General features: G+C 42.7%; 1 protein-coding gene across 1 annotated transcript in view; it reads right to left on the reverse strand.

The window, feature by feature from the left end:
* Positions 1–8,105: 8,105 nt before the first annotated feature.
* The window catches only part of NUS1 (NUS1 dehydrodolichyl diphosphate synthase subunit), a 28,837-nt gene continuing 10,253 nt past the window's right edge, over positions 8,106–26,689 (reverse strand). Inside the window, exons 2-5 of the mRNA XM_075862419.1 lie at positions 19,701–19,814; positions 15,417–15,569; positions 13,306–13,405; positions 8,106–10,372 (exon numbers count right to left, since the gene is read on the reverse strand). Of these exons, the coding sequence (XP_075718534.1) occupies positions 10,282–10,372; positions 13,306–13,405; positions 15,417–15,569; positions 19,701–19,814 (458 nt within the window). The 3' untranslated portion in view covers positions 8,106–10,281. The remainder of the gene's footprint in view (positions 10,373–13,305; positions 13,406–15,416; positions 15,570–19,700; positions 19,815–26,689) is intronic.

Here is a 26,689-nt window from a genome sequence, read left to right on the forward strand (position 1 = left end):
AATTTGGTCAATAAATCCATTGCTTATTTGTGAAAAACACCAAAATGTAGAGAAAATTTGCAAAAATTATGATTTTTCTCATTTTAAATGTATCTGCTTGTAAAACAGATAGTAATACCACACAAAATAGTTACTATTTTATATATTCCATATGTCTACTTTATATTTGTATAGTTTTTTGAACATTATTTTATTTTTCTAGGACGTTACAACGTTTAGAACTTTAGCAGCAATTTCTCACATTTTCAAGAAAACTTCAAAAGGCTATTTTTACAGGGACCAGTTCAGTTCTGAAGTGGCTTTGAGGGCCTTATGTACCAGATAGACCCCATAAATCACCCCATATTAAAAACTGCACCCCTCAAAGTATTCAAAATAGCATTCAGAAAGTTTCTTAACCCATTAGGCGCTTCACAGGAATTAAAGCAAAGTAGAGGTGAAATTTACAAATTTTATTTTTTTTGCTGAAATTCATTTGTAATACATTTTGTTCTGTAACACAGAAGGTTTTACCAGAGAAATGCAACTCAATATTTATTGCCCAGATTCTGCAGTTTTTAGAAATATCCCACATGTGGCCCGAGTGTGATAATGGACTGAAATACCGGCCTCAGAAGCAAAGTAGCACCTAGTGGATTTTGGGGCCTCCTTTTTTTAGAATATATTTTAGGCACCATGTCAGGTTTGAAGAGGTCTTGTGGTGCCAAAACAGTGGAAATCCCCCAAAAGTGAGACGGTTTTGGAAACTACACACCTCAAGGAATTTATGTAGGGGTATAGTTAGCATCTTGACCCCACAGGTATTTTGCTATATTTATTGGAGTATGTCTGTGAAAGTGAAAATCTACTTTTTTTCTGAAAAAATATAAAAAAAAATAATATTTGCAAGGAATAAAGATTAAAAAGCACCCCAGAACTTGTAAAGTTACTTCTCCTGATTACGCCAATACCCCGTATGTGGTACTAAACTGCTGTTTGGACCCACGGCAGAGCTCAGAAGGGAAGGAGCGCCATTTGGATTTTGAAGCGCAGATTTTGCTGGATTGGTTTACAGTGCCATGTCGCGTTTGCAACGCCCTGGAGGGAGCAAAACAGTGGAATCCCCCCAAAACTGACCCCATTTTGAAGACTACACCCCTCAAGCAATTGTTCTAGGTGTATAGTTAGCATTTTGACCCCACAGTTTGTTTGCTGAATTTAGTGGAATTAGGCCGTGAAAATGAAAATCTTTCTGAAAAAACATAGAAATGTTTAATTTTTACAATGAATAAAGGAGAAAAATTACCCCAAAATTTGTAAAGCAATTTGTCCTGATTACAGCAATATGCCATATGTGGTAATAAACTGCTGTTTGGACCCACGGCAGGACTCAGGAGGGAAGGAACAATATTTGGCTTTTGGAGCTCAAATTTAGCTGGAATGGTTTTCGGGTGTCATGTCGCATATACAAAGCCCCTGAGGTACCCCTGAGGTACCAAAACAGTGGAAACCTCCCAAAAGTCCCTTTAGGGGACTGGAACGAGCGATCATTAGGTCGCTATTACAATACACTGCAGTACTAATGTATTGCAGTATAATGTGATTTTACAGGCTCCTGTAACAGCGCGATCGCTGTTCCTATCCGTTAGTCCTGGGTGTCAGCTGTAATACACAGCGGACACCTGCAGAATATGGAGCGTGCACAGCGCATGAGCCCGCTCCATAAATAACCCCTCGCACCACGACATGCTATTAAGTCGTGGTGCGCCAAGGCGTTAATGCGCAGCGGATGGTGCAAAGTGAAAATTAACATTTTCCACTGATATGCCATTTTAATGCACAATATATTGTGCCCAGTTTGTGCCACTGAAGACAAATACCTCATACAATGTTGAGCGGGTCCTCCCGGATATAAAATATCATATATGTGGACGTAAGCTGGTGTTTGGGCACGCTGTGGGGCTCAGAAGGGAGGGAACACCATTTGGCTTTTGGAGCGCAGATTTTGCTTGGGAACTGTTCTGTTTGGGGTTTTGCTGGTATTTCAGTTTATGATGTGGGGGTATATGTAATCTGTGCGGAGTACATCAGGGCATAATAAGAGGGTATAATAATGGGGTACATAAATAATAATTCGCAGATATGTGGCCGGTGTCGCACTGATAAATGGCGCCCGATCTTATCCGCTTTTGGAACACTCTGCACATTTTGCATCGCCATATTCTGAGAGCCAGAACTTTTTTATTTTTTCTCCAACGGAGCTGTGTGAGGGCTTATTTGTTGCAGGACAATCTGTACTTTTCATTAGTACCATTTTAGGATACATGTTACTTTTTTTAATCACATTTTATTAGATTTTTTTGGAAGCAAAGTGACAAAGAAACATAAATTCTGACAATGTTTTTTGTATTTTTTTTTTTACAGTTTTATGTTTTGTGGCGATTGCGCAATAAAATCACTTTGATAAAATTATTTATTTTTTGTGTCACCGTATTCTGAGTCATAATTTTATATTTTTCCGTCAAAAAAGCGGTGTAAGGGCTTGTTTTTTGCGGGACGGGTTGTCGTTTTTATTGGTATTATTTTCGGGTACATGCGACTTTTTGATCACCTTTTATTCTATATTTTGGGAGGGTTGATGACCAAAAAAAAGTGATTCTGACATTGTTTTTTAATTTATTTTTTTTGCGGTGTTCACCGTGCGGGAAAAATAATATTATAGTTTTATAGTTTGGGTCGTTACGAACGTGGTGATACCAAATATGTGTACTTTTTAACATTTTCATTTTTTTCCTATAATAAAAGACTTATTATAGGAAAAAAGCATTCTTTTTTTTTGTAACTTTTATAACTTGTTTTTACACTTTTATAAAACTTTATTACTTTATTTTTTTACTTTTTACTTGAAGCCTGGCAGCACTGATCGCTTCTATAATACATTACACTACCTAGGTAGTGTAACGTATTATAAACTGTCAGTGTGACGCTGAGAGTCACACTGACAGGAAGCTTATGAGAACCAGCATCCGGCTGGTTCTCATAGGCTGCTGTGCATGGCAGACCCGGGGGCTGTTATGTGGCCCCCGGTTCTGCCTTATAACCGACTGCAGCACCCGCAATCGGTCCCCGGGAAATTTTGTTGTAGCAACAAACTTTCCAGTTCGTTGCTACAACACACTTTCCCTGCGATCACATGACCGGGACCTGAACTAATCAGGTCCCGATCATATCTCCGGGACCAGAGGCAGGTGATAACAGCGCGATCCGGGTGTCAGCGCTGCTCAGACACCCGGATCGCCCTTTTAACACCCACCGTGAATTCACGTCGGCACTGCACAGAGCCCAGCAAGTGCCAACGTGAATATACAGTGGGCGGTCGGGAAGCGGTTAAGGAGATATCCTCGACCCCTTTTTCCTTTGGGGTAACTCCAGCGACCGGACTTCCCTTTCCCGCTGTAGTTCTGTAAGGTAGGATCCCTCTGTTGGCGAAACCTCCCAAACTGAGGGGTTTTTTTGGTTTCTCTTCAGGAAACCCCTTTTTTCTATCTGCTGCATTCTCCAGCATGTTATCGAGGAGAGGACCGAACATCAGAGACCCTGTAAACGGGATAGAACACAATTTGTTCTTGGACTTCGTATCTCCTGACCACATTTTGAGCCATAATGCTCTTCTAGCAGAATTTGAGAGCGCCCCATTCCTGGCAGCAAATCTATCAGATTCCGCTGAAGCGTCTACCAAGAATCCGGTTGCCATTTTTAGTAAGGGTAGAGATTCTAATAGATCTTGTCGTGATGTCTTCATCATCAAATGGGTCTCCAGCTGGTTTAACCATATAAACATTGCTCTTGCTACTGATGTGGCCGCGATATTAGTTGAGATCAAAGCAGAGGAAGATTCCCACGCTCTTTTCAGTAGCCCGTCTGCCTTTCGGTCCATGGCGTCCTTCAACTGAGAGGAATCTTCAAATGGGATTGCGTTTTTTTTAGCAACCCTGGCTACTGGGACATCTACTTTTGGGATCTCATCCCAAGGTTTAGTGTCTTCTGGATCAAAGAGAAGTCTGTTTTTAAAAATCTCTTGAAATGAAGAGCCTTTTTTCTGAATCTTCCCATTCAGTTGTCACCATTCTTTTGAGGTTTTCGTTTACCGGAAAAACCTGTTTTTTCTTTTCCATTAGACCTCCAAACATCTCATCCTGGATGGTATGTGGTTGGTCTACTTCGGGAATATCCATGGTTTCCCGTATTGCTTGAATTAAGGTATCAGACATCTCAGAAGAGAAGAAATTTTTTTTCTCTTGAGTGGAAGAAGTTGAAGGCAAGAGTTCCTCTCCTTCTTCTAACTCACCCTCTGATAGGTAATAATACTCCTGCTCCCGAGTCAGACCCGAGAGGGGGGACAATATTTTTGATCCACTTCCATCCGTGGTCTTTTTGCCCGGGAGTGGGAGGGATTTTCTTGAGGAGGGGCGAGGGAGGCTACTGACTGACCCACTTCTTCACGAATCATAGCCCTAAGTTCAGACATGAACGTTGGTTGTTCCTCCTTTAGTATTTTTGTAATACAATCCTGACACAATTGTTTCCTTTGTGATTCTGGCAATTTTTTTGCACAAGTCGCACATTTTTTAACCTTCTTTTTATCAGTTTGTCTCTGAGAGGAATCTTTATCCTAGAGAAAACAGAAGGTAGGTAAAGTATGGTGTACATACATAAGGAGTCATAACCCTTACCCCAAGGGTGAGACTCACGTGACCCTGGGACATATCTGGAGTTCCATCAGGACGAGGAAGTTCCATACCGCGACAGGTAACAGGCAATGCAATGTGCAATCCACGAAAATAATCCAAGTTAGAGTTATCAGCTCTAACTACATACCTGTGCGTGTCCCTTTAAATGCGGGCGTTTTGAATTTCCCGCCTTCCAAGATGGCCGCGGACCGGAAGTAGCCCGATGTCATTTCCGGTCGGCTATTCGTCTTTCCTTGTAGTGCAGCCGCCATAGCCGGCGACTGAGGCTTGCTATGCGGCGCAGCGAGGATCCCTGCCGCTGCGTCTATGTCTATGGAGCTGCCGGTCCCCGCCTGGTCCGCGGCCAGGCCGAAGCCTGCTTGGGAATCCCCAGCCCTCACACACTACCCGAACCCTGCCTAGGATTCCTCCGGTAGGTGTCTCAGGGTGGGAGCTAAGGGACCCCTCGTTCGAGGGGTGTTAGCCTGGGCTTTAGGGGGCAGAGAAGGGGGAGTGCACGGACCCCCCCGATCTTGCCCCCTGCCCGAGTTTCTTTTCCTGCACAATACAGGAGCGACGTCTCTCTGCTCCTGACCCTGTGGGGACAGGAAGAACACTGGCAAGTGGGGCCTTTTAACCTCTCTGTCTTCCTGTCCCTACAGAGGTCAATAGGGCAACCTCCTGTAGTGCTGTCATGAGGGATGTACTGGAAATAATATTATAGTTTTATAGTTTGGGTCGTTATGAACACAGTGATACCAAATATGTGTACTTTTTTTTAACATTTTCATCCTATAATAAAAGACTTCTTATAGGAAAAAAATGAATTTTTTGTTTTTGTAACTTATAACTTTTTTTTACACTTTTATAAAACATTTTTATTACTTTTTTTCTTTACTTTTTACTTGTTTTACTGGAAGACCTGCAGCACTGATCGCTGCTATAATACATTACACTACCTAGGTAATGTAACGTATTATGAACGGACAGTGTGACTCTGAGAGTCACACTGACAGGAAGCTTATGAGGACCTGCCTCCGGCTGGTTCTCATAGGCTGCTGTGCAAGGCAGACCCGGAGGCTATTGTATGGCCTCCGGTTTTGCCTTATAACAGACTGCAGCACCCGCAATCGGTCCCCGGGAAAGTTTGTTGTAGCAACAAACTTTCCAGTTCGTTGCTACAACAAACTTTCCCTGCGATCACATGACCGGGACCTGAACCAATTAGGTCCCGGTCATGTCTCCGGGACTAGAGGCAGGGGATAACAGCGCGATCCGGGTGTCAGCGCTACTCTGAGACACCAGGATCGCGCTTTTAACACCCACCGTGAATTCACGTCGACGCTTGCTGGGCTCTGTGAATTTACTGTGGGCGGTCGGGAAGCGGTTAAAGGGGTTGTACCAAACCAAATATTATGGCCTATCCATAGGATAGGCTATAATTTTTCCTCCTCTCTAATTGACCACAGTGAGGAGAACATTGAATAGAGTGGCTTGGCGGCTTACGTCATTGTCATGCACATTGAATGGAGATGCTGGCGCATGCTTGACTACTACCTCTCCATTTAAGCTCCTCAGTGCGGGGGGGGGGGGGGGAGGGATACAGTGAGGATGATCTTGGAATTTTGGACTCCAGTTCTCGCAATCTTTGGGGGTCTTAGCGGTATGGCCCCCACCTACAACAAAATGATCGCCTATCCTGGACAGGCTATCATTTTTTTATTTTTTATTCTTATTAAACAAATTATGGCAGCTGGCAAGAGCGTTGTGCGGCTTTCCAGACCGGTTCATTAAAAAGTTTACAGTGCACAAAGAGATAAGGTTTCCATCTTGGTGGACTGCTGACAATCCAATGACACCGGAGGTTGAATATCATCTGTCTAAGGGCTTATTCACACCTCTGCAATATAGCCCCAGTGGGAGACAGATACAAAGTGCAAAAATCTGTATGGAATCGGGTCGTGGAAATGCAGTAGACCTTTTCCCCATTCTTGCCCTACCATGGTGGGATCCAATCCCATTTGTAGCACTAAACACACCGCTCTTGGCTTTCGGTAGAGCTATCCACCGGTCATAAATTTTTCAAGATGGATCAAAGAACATAAAACAGAAGGGAAACATTCTCAAAATAAATTTTTTGGGATTGATTCCCTATACATTTCTGTTATCCGTTCCAGTCTTTGGTAAATAATAATAGGCGGGAGATCTCCCCAACACCGGCATGTAAAAGCCTCACAAGCTGTGCACGATTCAATACTACTTCCACCCGTGTATATTGGTTCCCATCAGTCAAACTGGTATAAAAATATTTGCTAGTTTAGAAGATGTCCCATTGTAGGTGATAAATCAGAAGACCATCTAAACACCTGATAAACTTATGCAGAATTCCAAGTAGTCTTACAAGACTTTATTTTCAATCTGTTCTTATACAATGGATTCATTTTTCATTAATAAAATTCAAAGTTGAGTTTTTAAACCATAAAATCTTTACATATTTACATTTAGCCAAACATTACAGCAACACAGAGCACAAAAGGACTCATTTGTACAGACTTTACGGAAAAATTGTGGAACGGATGACAAAAGTTCTCATACATTCATAGATCAAACCCCAGAGATGGACAGTGCTTGGCACAAGTGGGAAAATGTTGGGTCTCCTGTAAGGAGTCATTAGAATACCATCGCTCGGGTGTGAAAAATTACATTTGTTAGAAAATATAATTTCTAGTGGTGGATCAAACATGTAGAAAGAAAACAATAGTCTATAACTCAGTGTATAGTTATAAAGAATCTAAAGTTTTTAAAGTTGACCTTGCGTAATATGTGGAACTTCTAACCAGTTGGAAGGAGACCTTCGATATAGAAGTTGAATCTGAAAGTGTTTGCAAGCAATGTGTTGTGAGAAGGTTTGTTAAAGACGGGCTCCACTTTGTATGAACACACGCTTAGGCTATGTGCACACGAAAACTGGCTTTTACGTCTGAAAAGACAGACTGTTCTCAGGAGAAAACAGCTGCGTCGTTTCAGACGTAAATGCTCCTCCTCGCATTTGCGAGGCGTCTTTGACGGCCGATCATTTGAGCTGTTCTTCATTGACTTCAATGAAGAACGTCTCAAATTATGTTTCAAAGAAGTGTCCTGCACTTCGTTGACAAGGCAGTCATTTTACGCGTCGTCGTTTGACAGCTGTCAAACGACGACGCGTAAATGACAGGTCGTCGGCACAGTACGTCGGCAAACCCATTCAAATGAATGGGCAGATGTTTGCCGACGTATTTGAGCCGTATTTCGAGGCATAATACGCCTTGTTTTTGCCTGAAAATAGGTAGTGTGAACCCAGCCTAATATATTAGGGGTGTGTAGGTGTGTGTGTATGTGTATGTGTATGTGTATGTGTGTGTGTGTGTGTGTGTGTGTGTGTAGGCCAATTGTTGCCATGAAAGAAGTCTATTGCTTGTTAAGGAGTTAGGGTATGTTCACAGCTTATTTTCGGTTGTTTTTCTGCACACATACCCTTACAGTGTAGAATTTGAGACCCTTGAAGCTCTCCTGTGCTGGAGGCCTCGCTTGCTTCAGCTGGAGTATGGGTGATTCTGCTAGAGTACTGGATATTAGGGATGGCAGTAAATTAAATTCCTTAAAATAGTAATCTGTGTACTTCAGAATACAAAAGGTGCATTTAAAACTGCCCCAGTTTGTAAACCCTCAAGCGTGGGCTTTAAAGAATATCAAGAGTGAATAAGGCAGCAAGTATTCATGAGAAGAAATCAGAACGGCTTTACTAGAACGTATCACACAATGGCTCTAAAAAGCACAAGTGACAGAATGCATGTAGGTAAAGCAAAGACATTTATAATATTTTAGAGATTTTTTTTTTTAATAAACAAATTCTTCACGTGGCACAGGTTTTGTTTTATTTTGTAACTTAGTCACCTTACAACATTTTTTCAAAAAGGCTACTGCATTGGCATACTCCATAGCAACAGAACAACCAACTCTAGAAGATACAAAAACATTGTGGCAAGAGGGAACGACTATAGAAAATAATTCCCTCTTAAATGTATTGTTTGAGGAACATATTACATGGCAGCCAACACCAAATAAATGAAAAACAATAAATACCAGTGGCAACAATGTCGCTGAATTACAGTATTGCCATGCCAGCCAGATCGATATATTCTTCCACCGAAAATATCCAAACTACAGGGAATCATTGGTAAAAACGATAGTTTCCCAATAGAAGCATACCTTTTATTGACCTTCACACTACGTAATGAATAATACTCTGGGCCCTACTATGTGCCAAGCAGTAGCTCAAATATGTTCAGGCCTATTGCACAGCATAAGTGGTCACTGGCTAGAGGCAACACAAATTTTCATGTGTCAAACAGATTCAGTTCAAGGTTTGGCAGTGCGATTCTAGCGGAAAGGCAGCAAGACGGCTGCTGCTCCCCAGAACTGGTTTATCTGGGTATTTATTTTTTATTTTTAATAGAGTCAAAGCTAATGCACTGTTATGTCTAGCACTGGACACGAGGGGGCAGTGCATGACAAAGGGGTTCAAAGAACAGCAACGCGAGTATTGTCATGCTACGTGCCCTCAGGCCCTGCACTTGGCATAACACACGTTCCTACCAGAGTGTTCCTTTAATGCTGCACAGTTGTAGAGGGCAGCGGGGCACTGCGGCAGGAAATGTTCTGTCTCCCTGCCATCGTTTTTTGAAGGTTCAATATTAATGTAGGAGTATTTGACCTTGCTATAGAATACATGGGCAACAGCTGTTCTAACCAATGTAAACCAAGCTTCTAACTTTTTAGAACCCTTATTTTGGAAAGAAAAAAAGAAAAAAAATTCTTGAAATTATTTCAAACTTCAAATCACAAAAGAAAAAATTACAATGTTTGCCGACAAGTAATTTCAGTGCAAATTCTTAGAGCAACTATTCCAAGTTTTCAGTACTTGCTGTAGTCAATAGATTTGAATTGAGATTGGTTTTATACAATTTTCTATGTTAAAATACTTGATCTTAAGGTTGGGGAAATTGCTCACGTGATCCATCTACGATCAGATTTATTTGGTGCCGCAGAACAAAGGACATCCTGTTATTACTGCAGTGAGCAATAAGTAACCCTGTACATTCCAAATAACCGTTGTGCACGTTGATTAAAGAAGCAAATCCACAATTCTGTCCATACCTTGAAAGCAGCTGGATGGACGGGTGATGTAGGCAGTTATTGTAGAAGAGCTTCTTCTGATGCACCTGCTAATGGGCATTTCAATGGCAAGTCAGGTAGACACTATGGAATATGAGCAAGATGAACAGAAGAATCTCAAACAGCATCACAGCACCTATCTCAATGACTTGGTCAAGTTTACATATACACTTCCAGAATAGCTGTGAACACATGAATCTTTGCCTTATAGGAGATACTTGGTGTATGCTAAGTGACGAGACCATATCTGGGGTACGACCTGTGAATCAGAATGACTGAATCACAGATTGTTTGCTTGTAAACAAATGCATTGAGTCCCATTTGGAGGAATCTTGAACAGGCCCAACAGAAAGCGAGGTCACTTCCCGATCCGCTGCTCACAGCCTGCGTAGCAACGGAGAGCAAAGTAAAAGTCTTCATATTGGATATTCACATGTGATGGTAGAGAACTGATTGAAGAAAAAAAGAAAAAATATATATTACATAAGGGATAGACAGTGCTGTGTAATTCAAGAACACCACCCTTGTAGAAATTTGAGGTGATATTTAGCATAGACATATTTGGCCAAACGTAACTTTCTTGCCAAGTCCAGTTCTAGACAAAGCTAAATGCCCAATACAGCCGCTGAACATTCAATAACCTGGAATTGTTGGAAGGGTGCAAGGGATGGAGGGGGGGGGGGCGCGGTTTGGGTGTTAGTCTGGTCTGTAAGCGAAGGCAGTGCTTTCTCCATTACTAAGTAAGGCAGCCCGGGCTGGATGCCATAACTCTTCCTTCAGGTCTACACTATGCAGAATAACATATTTTCTTAAGTAGGCTTCACTGAGGATTTTATTTCCATTAATCTTCGGAACAGTACTGTAGTTTAGCTGTATGAACTTGTTTTCTCTACAAACCGCTTATAATGGTCTAAAATAACAAAAGGAGTACACTCACCTTACTAATCCCGTGCTGCTCTTGTGCCGAAGCCTCCCTGGTCCCCCGCCGGGGTCTCTCAATTCTCAGCTCCAGCGATGACATGTCAACACAACATGCGACCGCTGAAGAAAATCACTGCAGTGATTGGCTGCAGAAGTTACGCGTCCGGTCGACACATCATCGCTGGAGCCGAAGGAACAGAGATCGTTGGGAGATTCTGTTACTTATAGCCACATGACGTTGTATTTGTTGAAACCATTAATCACACACACCACGCACACACACGCACGCACGCACACACGCGAGTCCCAAGCAGCAATTCTAGATTTGAACGACAAATATTAAGTTTATTACGTTAAACATGATTCAATAATGACCAGGCCATTTTGTGCGCTAATGACCAAGGATTATTTTTGTTTTTTCGCTGTTCCATTCTAAGAGTTTTTTGTTTTTTTATTCCGTCGACATAGCCGTATGAGGGCTTGTTTTTTGCGGGACGAGTTGTATTTTTCAATTGCAAATAAACTGCTATTCCAGGACTGTTTTTCACGTTATAAATTTACGCCGTTCACTATGCGGCATAAATAACATGTTACCTTTATTTTATGGGTTGGCACCATTATGGGGATACCAAATACGTAGAGGTTTTATGTTTTCCGACGTTTGCAAATCAAAAACCCTGTTAAGAAAAAAAAAATACTTGTTTTTGCATTGCCGCATTTCAAGAGCCATAAGTTGTTGTTTTTTTCGTCGATGTGGCCATATGTGGGCTTGTTTTTTGCGGGACAAGGTGCAGTTTTCATTGGTAGTATTTTGGGGTACATAAGACTTATTAACTTTTATTTTATTTTTTTATGGTGGGAATGGGAGGAAAAAAAAAAATAATTTTGCCATTGTTTTTTGCATTTTTTTTGGACGCCGCTCACCCAGCGGTTTAATTAAGGAGTTAACTTTATTGTGTGAGTCGTTACGATCGCAGTGATACCATATATGTGTACACGTTCCTTTTTTTTTTAATATACTTTTTGGGGAAAAAAGTGGTTTTATTTTAATTTTTACTGTAATCTTTTTTTTCCATAAACTTTATTTAACGGTTTTACTTTTTTTTTTGTCCCACTAGGGGACTTGACCATGCGATCTGCTGATCGCTTATATAATGCTTTGGTATACTTCGTATACCAAAACATTATTGCCTGTCCGTGTAAAACTGACAGGCAATCTATTAGGCCATGCCTCTGGCATGGGCTAATAGGCAGATGCTGAAGGCAGACCTGGGGGGCCCCCGACTGACATGGAAACCCAACAGCGCCCCACGATTTCTTTGCGGGAGTGCCGATGGGGTGATATAGGGAGCTCCCTCCCTCTGTCAAACGCATTATATGCCGCTATCGCTTTTGACAGCGGCATCTAATGGGTTTAACTGCCGGAATCCGGGCGCGCTTTGATTCTGGCAGTTGCGGCAGGAGCCAGGCTGTGTATAACATAACAGTCGTGCTCCTGTGGCTGATTGATCGCGTGGGTACACTGGCAGTACGCACCCGAACAGAGCAACAGATATATCCGTCGCTATGCGGGAACTAACACCTGCTTGTAACGGATATATCCGTCACTCGTCGTTAAGGGGTTAAATCCAAACAGCAGCAAGAGAGAATAAGCACTCTTCTCCCCCCCCCCCCTTCCCCGCCGTCCTAGTCACTTTACGTACACAGAACGTGTCAGGGCTGGTTAACATACATCAGTTGTGTCCGGACAGTTTTTTGCAGCTGAGCCGGCATCCTTGCGCTTCTCTGTCTGGCGGCAAAATTTATGCCACAAGACTAAAAATTGACTCCATAGGAAGCCATAGGACCAGTTTTGTCATTAGTTTCCCTCCTGGTGGGCAGGACATATGTGAACAAGCCCTTAGAAGAAAATACCGTCAGCTTTGTCATGAGAAATTTGTCCATATCCCACACACAACCAGTTCCCAGCTGCCAAATACGATTAAAGAGGTTGTCCACTACCGGACAACTGATGACCTATCCACCGGAAAGGTCATCAGTACATGATCTGTGGGGGTCCGACAACCAGACCCCTCACAATTAAGCCGCTCAGGCTCCCTCAAAGCACCGGATATCCTTGCCAAAAGCAGATAGCTCCGTCATGGAATAGCGGCCGAGCTGCAGCAATAGGTGCAGAGCTACAGTTCGGCAGCACGGCCACTATGCAACTTACGGAGCCAAATGCTTCTGGCTCTGTACATTGCATAATATGCCATAACATCCGGTGCCCACAGGCCACTGGAACAGCTGACCGGTATGGGGTTCGGGTGTCGCAACCACACCTATCATATACCAATGACCTATTCGGAAGATAGTTCATCAGTTGTCGGTAGTGGACAATTATTATATATAAATAATATAGGAATATTATAAAACAATGGTAAAACATGCTGAAAAAAAAATAAAATAAAAATGTACTTACATCATTTCTGAAAGTCTTATATGCCATGGCAAGAAACCTAGTGTGCTATTGATAGAGCCAAATTTTAATATTAGATCAGGGTCTGGGAAGTTTTGTGTACCTAGAGAAAGGAAAAAAAAAAAAGTTACAATTACCTAAACAACAATTTAGCCTATTACTTATGCCTTGTTTAGGGTATGTTCACATTTCTGCAACTGTGCCTTATGTCTGAATGGGGTTAGTAAAAATCCCTGCACATGCTGCAGAAACAACCCTAGATGTATGGGACGGATATTCAGTTGCACAAATTTCTGAAACATACCAGCCACAAGTGAACATGCCCTAACTTGACAACTCTATACGGCAGACTAACTGATATCTTCCAAGGACAGGATTTGGCTCCACCAGAATTAAACCTTTCCTTTGGGAATAGATTATCTTCATCTCTCAGTTGGGGCCGATTAGACATAACATGCTCATTGGTAACTCAATGCTTTATTGCTTTTCTTTTAAGCTAAAACATTGATGTTGGAGACGTGAAACCCGAGGAACCGCCTGGGATGTTGGAGACGTGAAACCCGAGGAACCGCCTGGGATGTTGGAGACGTGAAACCCGAGGAACCGCCTGGGATGTTGGAGACGTGAAACCCGAGGAACCGCCTGGGATGTTGGAGACGTGAAACCCGAGGAACCGCCTGGGATGTTGGAGACGTGAAACCCGAGGAACCGCCTGGGATGTTGGAGACGTGAAACCCGAGGTACCGCCTGGGATGTTGGAGACGTGAAACCCGAGGTACCGCCTGGGATGTTGGAGACGTGAAACCCGAGGTACCGCCTGGGATGTTGGAGACGTGAAACCCGAGGTACCGCCTGGGATGTTGGAGACGTGAAACCCGAGGTACCGCCTGGGATGTTGGAGACGTGAAACCCGAGGTACCGCCTGGGATGTTGGAGACGTGAAACCCGAGGTACCGCCTGGGATGTTGGAGACGTGAAACCCGAGGTACCGCCTGGGATGTTGGAGACGTGAAACCCGAGGTACCGCCTGGGATGTTGGAGACGTGAAACCCGAGGTACCGCCTGGGATGTTGGAGACGTGAAACCCGAGGTACCGCCTGGGATGTTGGAGACGTGAAACCCGAGGTACCGCCTGGGATGTTGGAGACGTGAAACCCGAGGTACCGCCTGGGATGTTGGAGACGTGAAACCCGAGGTACCGCCTGGGATGTTGGAGACGTGAAACCCGAGGTACCGCCTGGGATGTTGGAGACGTGAAACCCGAGGTACCGCCTGGGATGTTGGAGACGTGAAACCCGAGGTACCGCCTGGGATGTTGGAGACGTGAAACCCGAGGTACCGCCTGGGATGTTGGAGACGTGAAACCCGAGGTACCGCCTGGGATGTTGGAGACGTGAAACCCGCGGTACCGCCTGGGATGTTGGAGACGTGAAACCCGAGGTACCGCCTGGGATGTTGGAGACGTGAAACCTGGGGAACTGACTGGGATGCTACCACTCAGTGTTCCAGTGAAAGAAGCTGTCATATTGGACCAAGTACTTTTTCTACTTTTTACAAAGACACAGACGTTCTCTCATAGATTTATGCGAAATTGTGACATGAGCCATTGCATGCTGTATTGCGAGGTATTCTCCCCTAAAAGCATTGCTTGTGGAGGCCAATACAGTGTAGAGTGGAAGCTGCTTTTGCAGTTACACTGCTGGAGCGGTGATCGGGCTAAACTGTAAGGCTATGTTCACACATCGCAATTTGTTGCAATGTTTGGTGCAGATTTTGATGCAGATTTTTGAGCCAAAGCCAGAAGTGGATCCAGCAGAAAAGAGACGTATAAATCCTTGTTTTATAATTCTCATTCCTTTTGAAACCACTTCTGGCTTTGGCTCGAAAATCTACACTAAAATCTGCAGCAAATTGCGATGCGTGAACATAGCCTTAAGATCTTTTCCTGCAGCCCAAACACAGCACGGGATAAACTGCTAGGAAAATAAAGCGGTTCACAAAAGGATGGAACTACATAAATAAGAGGTGATATATACAAGCACATTTTCATTTAACAGATGCGAGTTGCAAATATAGAACTTTAGAATTGTAAATTATGATAGTTATCTTATTACTTCTTAAAAGGTGGTCGAAGGCATCTACATCCAAGTCTGCCGGTGTCTTCTGTTTGTCTGCTACAAGTTGACAAAAACTCTGAGCAGCTTTCACAATGTTTGGCTTCCCATCCTCTGGAGACAGCACCTTTAGCACAGGCACATGGGGAAAAGCTGTACATAGACAAGACACATGTAATAATATTATTTAAATAGATTGATGAACTTCTGCAGAGTATTATCGTATATCTACCAAAAAAAAAATGATTTTGTTTAGTGGCTTGTAAATGTCCTTGTAAAACCTCTGCCCCATGCACAGAATAATACCATTGCGAAGAAAATATTCCACAAAAACTGAAAAAAAAATCCCTGCAATTCCTTCCTTAAGGGTTATCCGTGGACCAAAAATTGCATTGCAATAATATATTTATGTGAAAAGCAGTAACTTACTAAATGTACTTTAATTAAAAATACTGTACTAAACTGTGCAGTTCTAAGCTCGTGAATTGTTCCCGGAAGTTCTGTAGCTTTTCTAATATTGACGACGCACGGACACGGCCCAACGTGACCGAGGGCTTGCTTCATGTGCTGCTCGTGTCGGCGTGTTATCAAGAACATGACCGCAAGGGGAAGTCACATTGCCACAAGCAGAGCATCAGCTAGCGCTTTCCTTGGGACTCCTGCCCTGCTCCCGACGTCCATATTTGGTCAGTGAATTCAGGGGTTTCCCATCGCTGGAGTTCCCAAGCAGTCCCAGAGGTGACTGCTTTATAGTAGGGAGTAAATTATTTCATACAACATACACCTCAACTGCTGCAGGAAGGGATGAGAAGGGTCTATGTAGCGCTACTTATCTATGTATAATCAACAGATTCTAATGTCAAGATGCGATTTTATTACAATACAATTATTTACAGAACGGTTGATGGAAAATTTCAGTTGAAGTGAATTATATATTCATAATGTACTCCAAAAGGTCCCTTCTGGGGGGGGGGGGGGGGGGGGGAAGGAGTGCTGCAAACACTATAAACTATATAGTGTATAAACTATAAACAATACCTTCTGTTTGTCTGTTCCTGTGACGGAACAGATGACTGGAAAGCCCGAAAAAAAACAAACGGATGTCAAACTGGATGATGCAACAGGATGCCTATCTTGTAACCATAGACTTGCATTGTACATACAAACAGATCCGTTAGGGTCCAATTGTTCAACAGAACAGAAAATAATGGATGCCACAGTGTGGAATCATTTACTGGCCTCCATTAATCGTAAATGTCGGGGAGCTCCAGTGACGTAACTCTCTATACATGGAGAGTTATCACTGGAGCTTCCCCAGGCAGAGATAACCGCTCACCACCATGATCCCGATCCAGGACAGAGGGATGGTGCTGGGATTCCGTCACCCGACACTGCTTTGACAGAAATAAAAGGTGGGGGGGTTACACTGTTGATGTGGTTGGGGCAGCAGCAGTAGGGAAAATTCTGGTGACAGGATCCCGGGGAGCAGTGTCAAGTGACGTAATCCCAGCACCCTCCCTCCCTTCATCCCGTGCTGCCCTTAAATAAGTGCAGGCAAGTAGAAACAAAGCCTGCAACCAACCCTACAGCGGGCCAACTATTCCCCCTTCAAGATCTTCAAAGCAACTGGAGTCCCTGGCTGCTTATCTCCGCCCAGATAGTCAGGTCATGCGGATAGGTGTACAATTCTACTCTTGAAAAAGTTTTGGTGAGAGCTTTCCCAAACAGCTTTCGGCTGGATTGGAGGACCGGGTCTGATGGAAAAGCTCCTGTCAAGTCACTGCAGCTTTCCGACGTAGCTGTTAAACGGAGGCTGTGATAGATGCCTAACAGTGGCATCCGTGTAATGTATACGTCATGAACAGAGTCATGGGAGTTCATGACATATACGTTAAAAGGATTACCTTTATAGTCAATAGGTAATGGATGCCACTGTATGGAATCGGTCACAGCCTCCATTTAACAGATTTCATCGTTTTAACCCATACGTTGGGAAAAACTGCTCTGTTCACATCTCCATTAGAAACTTCTGTTGCAGATTTGCTGGACAAAATAGTGCAGTATCCTGAGCTTTTTTTGCCCGGCAAAACGACTGACCCAAAGGAACCCTTTAAAGTCAATGGGATCCGTCGGGCGCCGTAGGTTTCCATCATGCGAGGGGAGAGATACGGCGGCTCCAGTGTTCTGTTGTTCTGCTCCAATGATAGTGCAGAAAAACAGAAAGCCCTGACATTGTTATGAACAGGGCTTTACTCCGCAACTAAGCAAAACCATCACCCCTATTGACTGCATTCACATGTGCCCTTTTTGCCCCATTTCTAAATCTAAGAATTACAGTAAAATATTTTTACAAAAAGCTGCAGCAAATATACAACATACACACCACATACGAGCAGATGTCTATAATCCTGCCTGTCCCGCTCATCTGTTTATTACTGGTTTATTTGCTCACTAAAAAGTGTGCCCTACAGTTATTTTTTTAGACACAATCCATCATACCTCCAATATCAGCTGCAGGCTTTATATACTTGGATTTCACTCACAATCATTTACACATACAATTAAAAGAGCTTGGTTTCCACTCAACAAGCAGATCATACACCTCTGCAGCATGACCGGAGAGCACACAAAATACAATTCACCAATCACATGCTTGAAGATCAGAACTATTTTTCCATAAACTTGATACTTATTTGCAGCCTGTTTCATGCGGAATAGAACAGGAAAATAAAAGGGTGAAATTTACTTAGAGGGACCTTTCATACGTCACTCCAGCAGACTTCTGTTTAAGACTAGGATGCACTAAATGTACGGCTCTTAATTAACGGATCGATCTTGGACTGTTTGAGCGCCACAGACTGAAATCATAACTGGGGTAGACTTCTGCCAATTTCTTGCGTAAATTATAGTTAATTTGTTGACCATGTCCGCTTTATAAATGTGGCAAGAGGGATGACTTTATTCCGGCAGAAAATTGGCACAAATGGCTTAATAAATTTTCCCTCAAAGTCTACTGCGGTTCTGACCCCAACACACTTAATCCAATGTGGTAATATTAAAAATATTACCATGTAGTCCACAATTCAATACTAGATCCTGGCTGACATCCGCTCTACAGTAGGATCGGATTGCAAAACCAGGGAGAAGGGAAATATTCACCAAGAATATATTAGGGAAGTTTTCCCCTTCCTCTTGTGCCGAATGTTATGTACAGTTAAGTAAGATAAGTAGGTGCGCCATTAGCACTACCACTCATTGAGTATAAACAGCGGCATGCCACAAGAGGGTAGAAGCCAGTTCTTTGTCACCTTCTGACCGGGACTATCATTACTAAGCAGCGGCCTAAACATATTAGGGTAGCAGCTAAGTAAACAGAAGTTAATGCGAATTCATTCATTAGGCAGTCTGAAGAGACCGTATTGTATAGTTCGAATGGGAAACTTGGGTTTTACTGAAGATTCGCTTTAAATCGGTTTGTCAGCACTTATAACTGCCCTGATATGTCTGATACAGAGTGCAGAACAGAACCTGCTAAGTTGCCTTCTTAGATGGAAATAGCTTGCCACATGTCTGTTCTGGCAGTGAATTTTGTTCAAAGAATCATTTTTAGGCGTCGTTCACATCAACGCCAGGGCGGAACGGAGCCCTGACAGACACAAACGTACACCATAGGTTTCCGTCTCTATCACCATTGATTTCAATGTTGACGGATCCGGTGCCAATGGTTTCCGTTTGTCTCCGTTGTGCAAGGGTTCCGTCATTTTGACAGAATGAATACCATAGGTCGACTACGTTATTGATTCCGGCACAACCAATGGTGATGGAAACAGAAACCTATGGTTTCCGTTTGTGTCTGTCAGGGCACCGTTCTGACGGAAAGCTCAGACGGAACGTCGCAACGGAGGTGTGAACGAAGCCTTAGAAGAATTTCACCAGATCATAATCTATTAATAATGATTGATAACTAAACTTTCAACCATTGAACATATAATAATATACTCTATGCTGTGTTATCACTGTATTCTCTGCACAATCCCCAAACTTACCAACCATATAGTACTGTATCAGTGAATGAAATGTGCTAGTCAGGAAGCTACAGTACGTCCCCCTAACCGGAGTACAAAAGCTCCTCTGTATGCCACCTAAAACCGGATGATAGACCGTACAATAGGCAGAATGTACAAAAGCTGAATAGTGCATTCAACATCTACAGATCTGGGAAACCAGATCTCAGACCGTGCACGAAAGGAAAAGAAGTCTGTACATTGCAGCCAGTCAGCTCACCTTTATCCGTTCTGTCAGCACTGCCATTTGCATATTCTAGTGGATACTTGGAACACTCCTTCTGTTGCTTTAACACTTCATCCAGAAGTCTGGAGCTATTTTGTTTAAAGATCCCTTAGAGGGAAGAAAGAAAAGTCACGATTAATTTACTGTGTTTATATGTTCACATCACTGTTTGCTATTAAACAGAGAGAAATTCAGTCAGAACAAGCTGGTGCCAACTTGGAGAATGGCCGTGTCTGATGTGACAAGGTAACGAAATAAGAAAGTAATGTGACATTGTCCCATTAAGAAATCGTGAAGGTCAAACCAGAAATTATGTAGAGGTTTATGTGCTTCCAAGACGTCATTCCTACGGCCGTATGCTTGAGCTGTAATACCAGACAACGCTTGAAGAAAAGAGGAACTATTTCCGGAAAACAGACACTTTTTTATTTTTTATAATCTTAAGACTTTCAAATTGTGTTTGAGACAGCCCCATTGACGTTGAATGGAGCGGCAGGGCGCAGACGTTACCACCACTTCATTCAAACTGCTTCTCACTGAGCTGACACGGGGGGCTTGGTCTAGTGATCAGTAGGAGTCTCAGTGGTGGGGCCTTTATGACCTATCCTGTGGATAGATTATAAATGTACATTGTGGCACAATCCCTATATTTCAAGGGTTAAGATTACAAGTATACTCACATGTGAAGGTAGTTTCCATGTTTTTTTCGATGCAGTTTTTTTTTGTGTGTTTTACCTGTAATTACCATGCCACCAAAAAAAAAAAACTTGTTTTTCATGTCATGCAGTGCACTACCGAAGCATACTGCTGTGTGACTATACCAAGGGTCTGTGCTAAACCAGTTTGATGGTAAATAGACCATGAGCATCAATTAGAGAGACAAATAACTACAAAGTCAGTCTTACCGCCCTGTACTGTACAGATAAATGTCACCTATTGCTCTGTTATCAGCCACTTATAGGGTTATTCCCAAATAACACATTCATGGCACATCCACAGGATATGCCACAAATGTCTGATAGATGCAGGTCCCAGCCCTGGGACCAACGCCTATATTGAGAACAGGGGTCATCCAGCCCCCGTTTCGCCCAGTGAGGTGGTGCCTGGCTGCCAATTGCAGACAGGGACTAAGTGGAGAGGTGGCCGCATGCTTGCACATCTCCGTTAATTAGATTGTATGGAAGTTACATAAACAGCATTGCAGCACCACCCCTCCACTTAGTGCCTGCTTAGTGATCGGCAGAAAGTGGGCACCTAACCAGGTGGAATGGGGGGGGGGGGTCCCCCGTTCTCAATATACACGTGGGTAACAGTGCTAGAACCCGCATCTAGCAGAAATCTATGACATTATGTGGATATGCCATAAATTCCCCAACAACAACAACAATTCTGGAACATACTTTCTTAGAACTGTGCGCTCTTATTCCGCCTAGAAACTTATGATGAAATGGACAACCGCGTGTTACCATTCCCTTGTCTAAAGGGTGCGTTCCTACAGTCTCATTCTATCAGCAATAACTGGACACTGTTGGTTTGTGTAATGATACACCCCCAACTAGTAACACCCAGTTGTCAATGTGTTAAAGGGCTTGTCCCACGAGGGACATTTATGACATATCCACAGGATATGTCATAAATGTCAGATAGTGGCAGGTTCCACCTCTGGGACCCGCACCTATCTCTAGAACGGGGACCCCAAATCCCTGTTCTAGCCTTTTGTGCCCACACAGCCTCTTACTGATTACATGGTCGGGAGTTACGGAAACAGCGTAACTCCCATAGTAGTGAATGGCAGTTACGGAAGCAGCATAGAATGCGAGCTTCGCTGTTTCCGTAACTACTATTCAGTTCTATGGGACTTACGGAAACAGCGTAGCACAGCGAGTTATGCAGTTTCCGTAACTCCCGACCATGTAATCAGTAAGTGGCTGGGAGGCCGCGTGAGCACAAAAAGCTAGAACGTGGATTAGGGGGCCCCGTTCTAGATAGGTGCGGGTCCCAGAGGTGGGGCCTGCATCTATCTGACATATCCTGTGGATATGTCATAAATGTCCTTCATGGGAAACCCCTTTAATAATTTTCTAGGAGGAATAATAGAGGAACAGCACATCGTAGAGGTCTACGAAAAGATATTCTAAAACTGTTACTTCATGGGTAATATGAGTATTTACTAAAACAGACATGTCAGGAGAGGTGCCAGATCCTCTTTAAGGCCGTTTAGAGGCTGACTGGATTTTTCTTCAATTGGAGTAGTGATTGGAAGTTCCGAACAACGTTTACCCCAATGAAAACCACTTTATCTCACATATCTCCAGCTCTGAGAACCTCCAAAAGCAATAAGTGTGTGTGAATGATATTACCAGAAGTACGAGGTAATATGGAACAGGATTTGAAAACCTGCCGCATGCCCAATTCAATTGAAAAAAAACCAAAACGATCATCCGCAGTTCTTTGGCGTGCTTTCTGCCACACCACTATCGGGATAAGTGAACGGTCCCTACATGGCTCCTCTTTGAAGTTATGTCTGTGCATGAACACAAAACATATACTTGTGCATTGCTGCAGCTTTCATATACAGACATACCAGCGTAGGACAAATACAAGGGAAACAAGCAAAAAAGAGTAAAACCCTACAAGCACTTTCATTGGTCTATCAGAAAAAGGAGGCTCCCAGAAGGTCAGAAGCAGCTCCACCATCTCTTCTATATAAAGCTAATTTGGCACTGTACAGAAAAGTACAGGATGTGATACTACAACAAGATCAATGCTTTCATCGATGGCCCAGTTATTATGCAAGAGCTGCTGCGTGTAACAAGACCAAGAGCAGTTCCGATTGGGATAGAGGTCACAACACCATCGCACTGCACATAGAGTTCATGTCAGCATCAGCTGAACATTGGACAGAAAAACAGCTAAACTATCTAGGCCCACTATACAGACCCTCAGCACTTGAGCCAATTCACCAGCAATGTTGCTTCGCTAGGTTTCAGGGATTTCTTGTACTCAACCAAACCAGTGAGTATGCTGAAGCAGTGTGCAGCTCTTCAAAGCGCAGTATGAGGGACTGTATAGGAGGTGCACGGATGACTTTCTTAACCCCTTCCCTCTTTAGCCACTTTTGACCTTCCTGACAGAGCCTCATTTTTCAAATCTGACATGTTTCACTTTATGTGGTAATAACGTTGAAATGCTTTCACCTATCCGGGCGATTCTGAGATTGTTTTCTCGTGACACATTGGACTTTAAGATAGTGGTAAAATTTGGTCGATACATTCAGTATTTAATTGTGAAAAATACGAAAATATAGTGAAAAATTGCAAAAATTAGCATTTTTCTCAATTTAAATGTATCTGCTTGTAAGACAGGCAGTTATACCACACAAAATTGTTGCTAATTAACATCCCCCATATGTCTACTTTAGATTGGCATCGTTTTTTGAACATCCTTTTATTTTTCTATGACCTCACAAGGCTTAGAACTTTAGCAGCAATTTCTCACATTTTCAAGAAAATTTCAAAAGGCTATTTTTACAGGGGCCAGTTCAGTTGTGAAGTGGTTTTGAGGGCCTTATATATTAGAAACCCCCAAAAAGTCACCCCATTTTAAAAACTTCACCCCTCAAAGTATTCAAAACAGCATTTAGAAAATGTCTTAACCCTTTACACATTTCACAGGAATTAAAGCAAAGTAGAGGTGAAATTTACAAATTTCATATTTTTTTGCAGAAATAAATTTTTAATGCAATTTTTTTTTATAACACAGAAGGTTTTACCAGAGAAATGCAACTCAATATTTGTTGCCCAGTTTCTGCAGTTTTAGGAAATATCCCACATGTGGCCGTAGCGTGCTACTGGACTGAAGCACCGGCCTCAGAAGCAAAGGAGCACCTAGTGGATTTTGGGGCCTTATTTTTGTTAGAATATATTTTAGGCACCATGTCAGGTTTGAAGGGCTCTTGCTGTGCCAAAACAGTGAAAATCCCCCAAAAGTGAACCCATCTGGGAAACTAGACACCTCAAGGAAATTATCTAGGGGTGTAGTGAGCATTTTGACCGCACAGGTTTTTTACAGAAATTATTGGAAGTAGGCCGTGAAAATTAAAATCAACATTTCTTCAAAGAAAATGTAGGTTTAGCGATTTTTTTTCTCATTTCCACAAGGACTAAAGGAGAAAAAGCATCGCAAAATTTGTAAAGCAATTTCTCCTGAGTAAAACACTACCCCACATGTGGTAATAAATGGATATTTGGACACACGGCAGGGCTTAGAAGGGAAAGAGCGCCGTTTGGCTTTTGGAGCTCAAATTTAGCAGGAATGGTTTGAGAGGCGATGTCACATTTACAAAGCCCCTGAGGGGACAAAACAGTGGAAACCCCCCACAAGTGACCCCATTTCGGAAACTACACCCATTGAGGAAATTATCTAGGGGTATAGTGAGCGTTTTGACCCCACAGGTTTTTTGCATAAATTATTGGAAGTAGGCTGTGAAAATGATAATCTAAATTTTTTCAAAGAAAATGTAGGTTTAGCTAATTTATTCTCATTTCCACAAGGACTGAAGGAGAAAAAGCACCGTAAAATTTGTAAAGCAATTTCTCCCGAGTAAAACAATACCTCACATGTGGTAATAAACGGTTGTTTGGACACACGGCAGGGCTTAGAAGGGAAAGAGCGCCATTTGGCTTTTGGAGTCCACATTTAGCAGGAATGGTTTGCGGAGGCCATGTCACATTTACGAAGCCCCTGAGGGGACAAAACAGTGGAAACCCCCCACAAGTGACCCCATTTTGGAGACTACACCCATTGAGGAAATTATCTAGGGGTATAGTGAGCGATTTGACCCCACAGTTTTTTTGCAGAAAATATTGGAAGTAGGCCCTGAAAATAATAATCTACATTTTTTCAAAAAAAATCTAGGTTTAGCTAATTTTTTCTCATTTCCAGAAGGACTGAAGGAGAAAAAGCACCACAAAATTTGTAAAGCAATTTCTCCCGAGTAAAACAATACCCCACATGTGGTAATAAACGGCTGTTTGGACACACGGCAGGGCTTAGAAGGGAAACAGCACTATTTGGCTTTTTGAGATCACATTTAGCAGGAATGGTTTGCGGAGGCCATGTCACATTTGCAAAGCCCCTGAGGGGACAAAACAATGAAAACGCCCAAAAAGGGACTCCATTTAGGAAACTACACCTCTTGAGGAATTCATCTAGGGGTGTAGTGAGCATTTTGACCCCACAGATGTTTCATAGAATTTATTAGAATTAGGCAGTGAAAATAAAAACAGTCCTTTTTCTTCAATAAGACGTAGCTTTAGCGCAATTTTTTTCATTTTCTCAACAAATAAAGGAAAAAAAGAACCCAAAATTTGTAAAGCAATTTCTCCCGAGTACGGCAATACCCCATATGTGGTCATAAACTGCTGTTTGGGCAAACGGCAGGGCTCAGAAGGAAAGGACCGCCATTTAGAGTGCAGATGTTGCTGGATTGGTTTCTGGGCGCCTGTGGGCCCAAAACAGTGGAAACCCCCCAGAAGTGACCCCATTTTGGAAACGACACCCCTCAATGCATTTACCAAGGGGTGTAGTAAGCATTTTAACCCTGCAGGTGTTTTGTAGAAATTAGTGTTCACTCGATGTTGCAGAGTGAAAATGGGATTTTCTTCCATAGATATGCCAATATGTGGTGCCCGGCTTGTGCCACCATAACAAGACAGCCCTCTAATTATTATGCGGTGTTTCCCGGTTTTAGAAACACCCTACATGTGGCCCTAATCTTTTGCCTGAACATATGACAGGGCTCAGGAGTGAAGAGTACCATGCGGAGTGGAGGCCTAATTTGGCGATTTACAAAGTATTGGTTCACAACTGCAGAGGCTCAGATGTGAAATAATAAAAAGAAACCCCTGAGAAGTGACCCCATTATGGAAACTGCACCCCTCAAGGCATTTATTAAGAGGTGTAGTGAGGATTTTCACCCAACAGGTCTTTTCCATAAATGAATGCACTGCGGATGGTGCAAATTTAAAATTTATATTTTTCCCTAGATATGCCATTCAGTGGCAAATATGTCATGCCAAGCTTATGACACTGGAGACACACACCCCAAAAATTGTTAAAAGGGTTCTCCCGGGTATGACGATGCCATATATGTTGAAGGAAACTGCTGTTTGGGCACGCTGTAGGGTTCAGAGCCGAGGGAGCACCATTTGGCTTTTGGAGAGTGGATTTTGCTTGGTACTAAATTTGTTTGAGTATTGCTGGTGTTTTATAATGTGGGGGTACATGTAAGCGGGGCGGAGTATATAAGGGGCATAGTCAGGTGGTATGAAAAAAAATTAATAATCCATAGATGTGTGTTACGCTGTGAAGCAATCCTTTCCGCACAGGCCAGTGTCGCACTGATAAATGGTGTAATTTCTTATCCCCCTTTTGATCCACACTCTGCACCTTTGTAGTTTGAGGAATTTTGCTGGGAAGTGTTGTCCTGGTATAATACGGGCACCGTCGCTTCCAGCGGATATGTTTGGGCCCTCCCTTTCCTGGTTCCCTAATTTTAGGTCCTTGATAAATCGCCTCTTCAAACAGAAGAAATGTTCCCCTCGGGCACAACTGCATATTTTTTTATTTCCTGACTTATTGGAGCCATAACGGATTTTATTTTTCAGACGTAGCGGTATGAGGGCTGGTTTGTTGCGGGATGAGCTGTAGTTATTATTGGTACCATTTTGGGGTACATGTGACTTTTTGATCACCTTTTATCCTATTTTTTGGGATGCCAGGTAAACAAAAAAATGCAATTCTGGCACAGCTTTTTTCGTTTTTTTTTATACAGCGTTCACCACGCATTATAAACTACATGTTAACTTTATTCTGTGGGTCAGTACGATTCTGGCGATACCTAATTTATAGAACTTTTTTATGTTTTACAACTTTTTTCACAATAAAATTACTTTTGTAAAAAGAATGTATTTTTTTGCTGT

Source organism: Rhinoderma darwinii, chromosome 4, assembly GCF_050947455.1.
Source record: "Rhinoderma darwinii isolate aRhiDar2 chromosome 4, aRhiDar2.hap1, whole genome shotgun sequence".
NCBI lineage: Eukaryota > Metazoa > Chordata > Amphibia > Anura > Rhinodermatidae > Rhinoderma > Rhinoderma darwinii.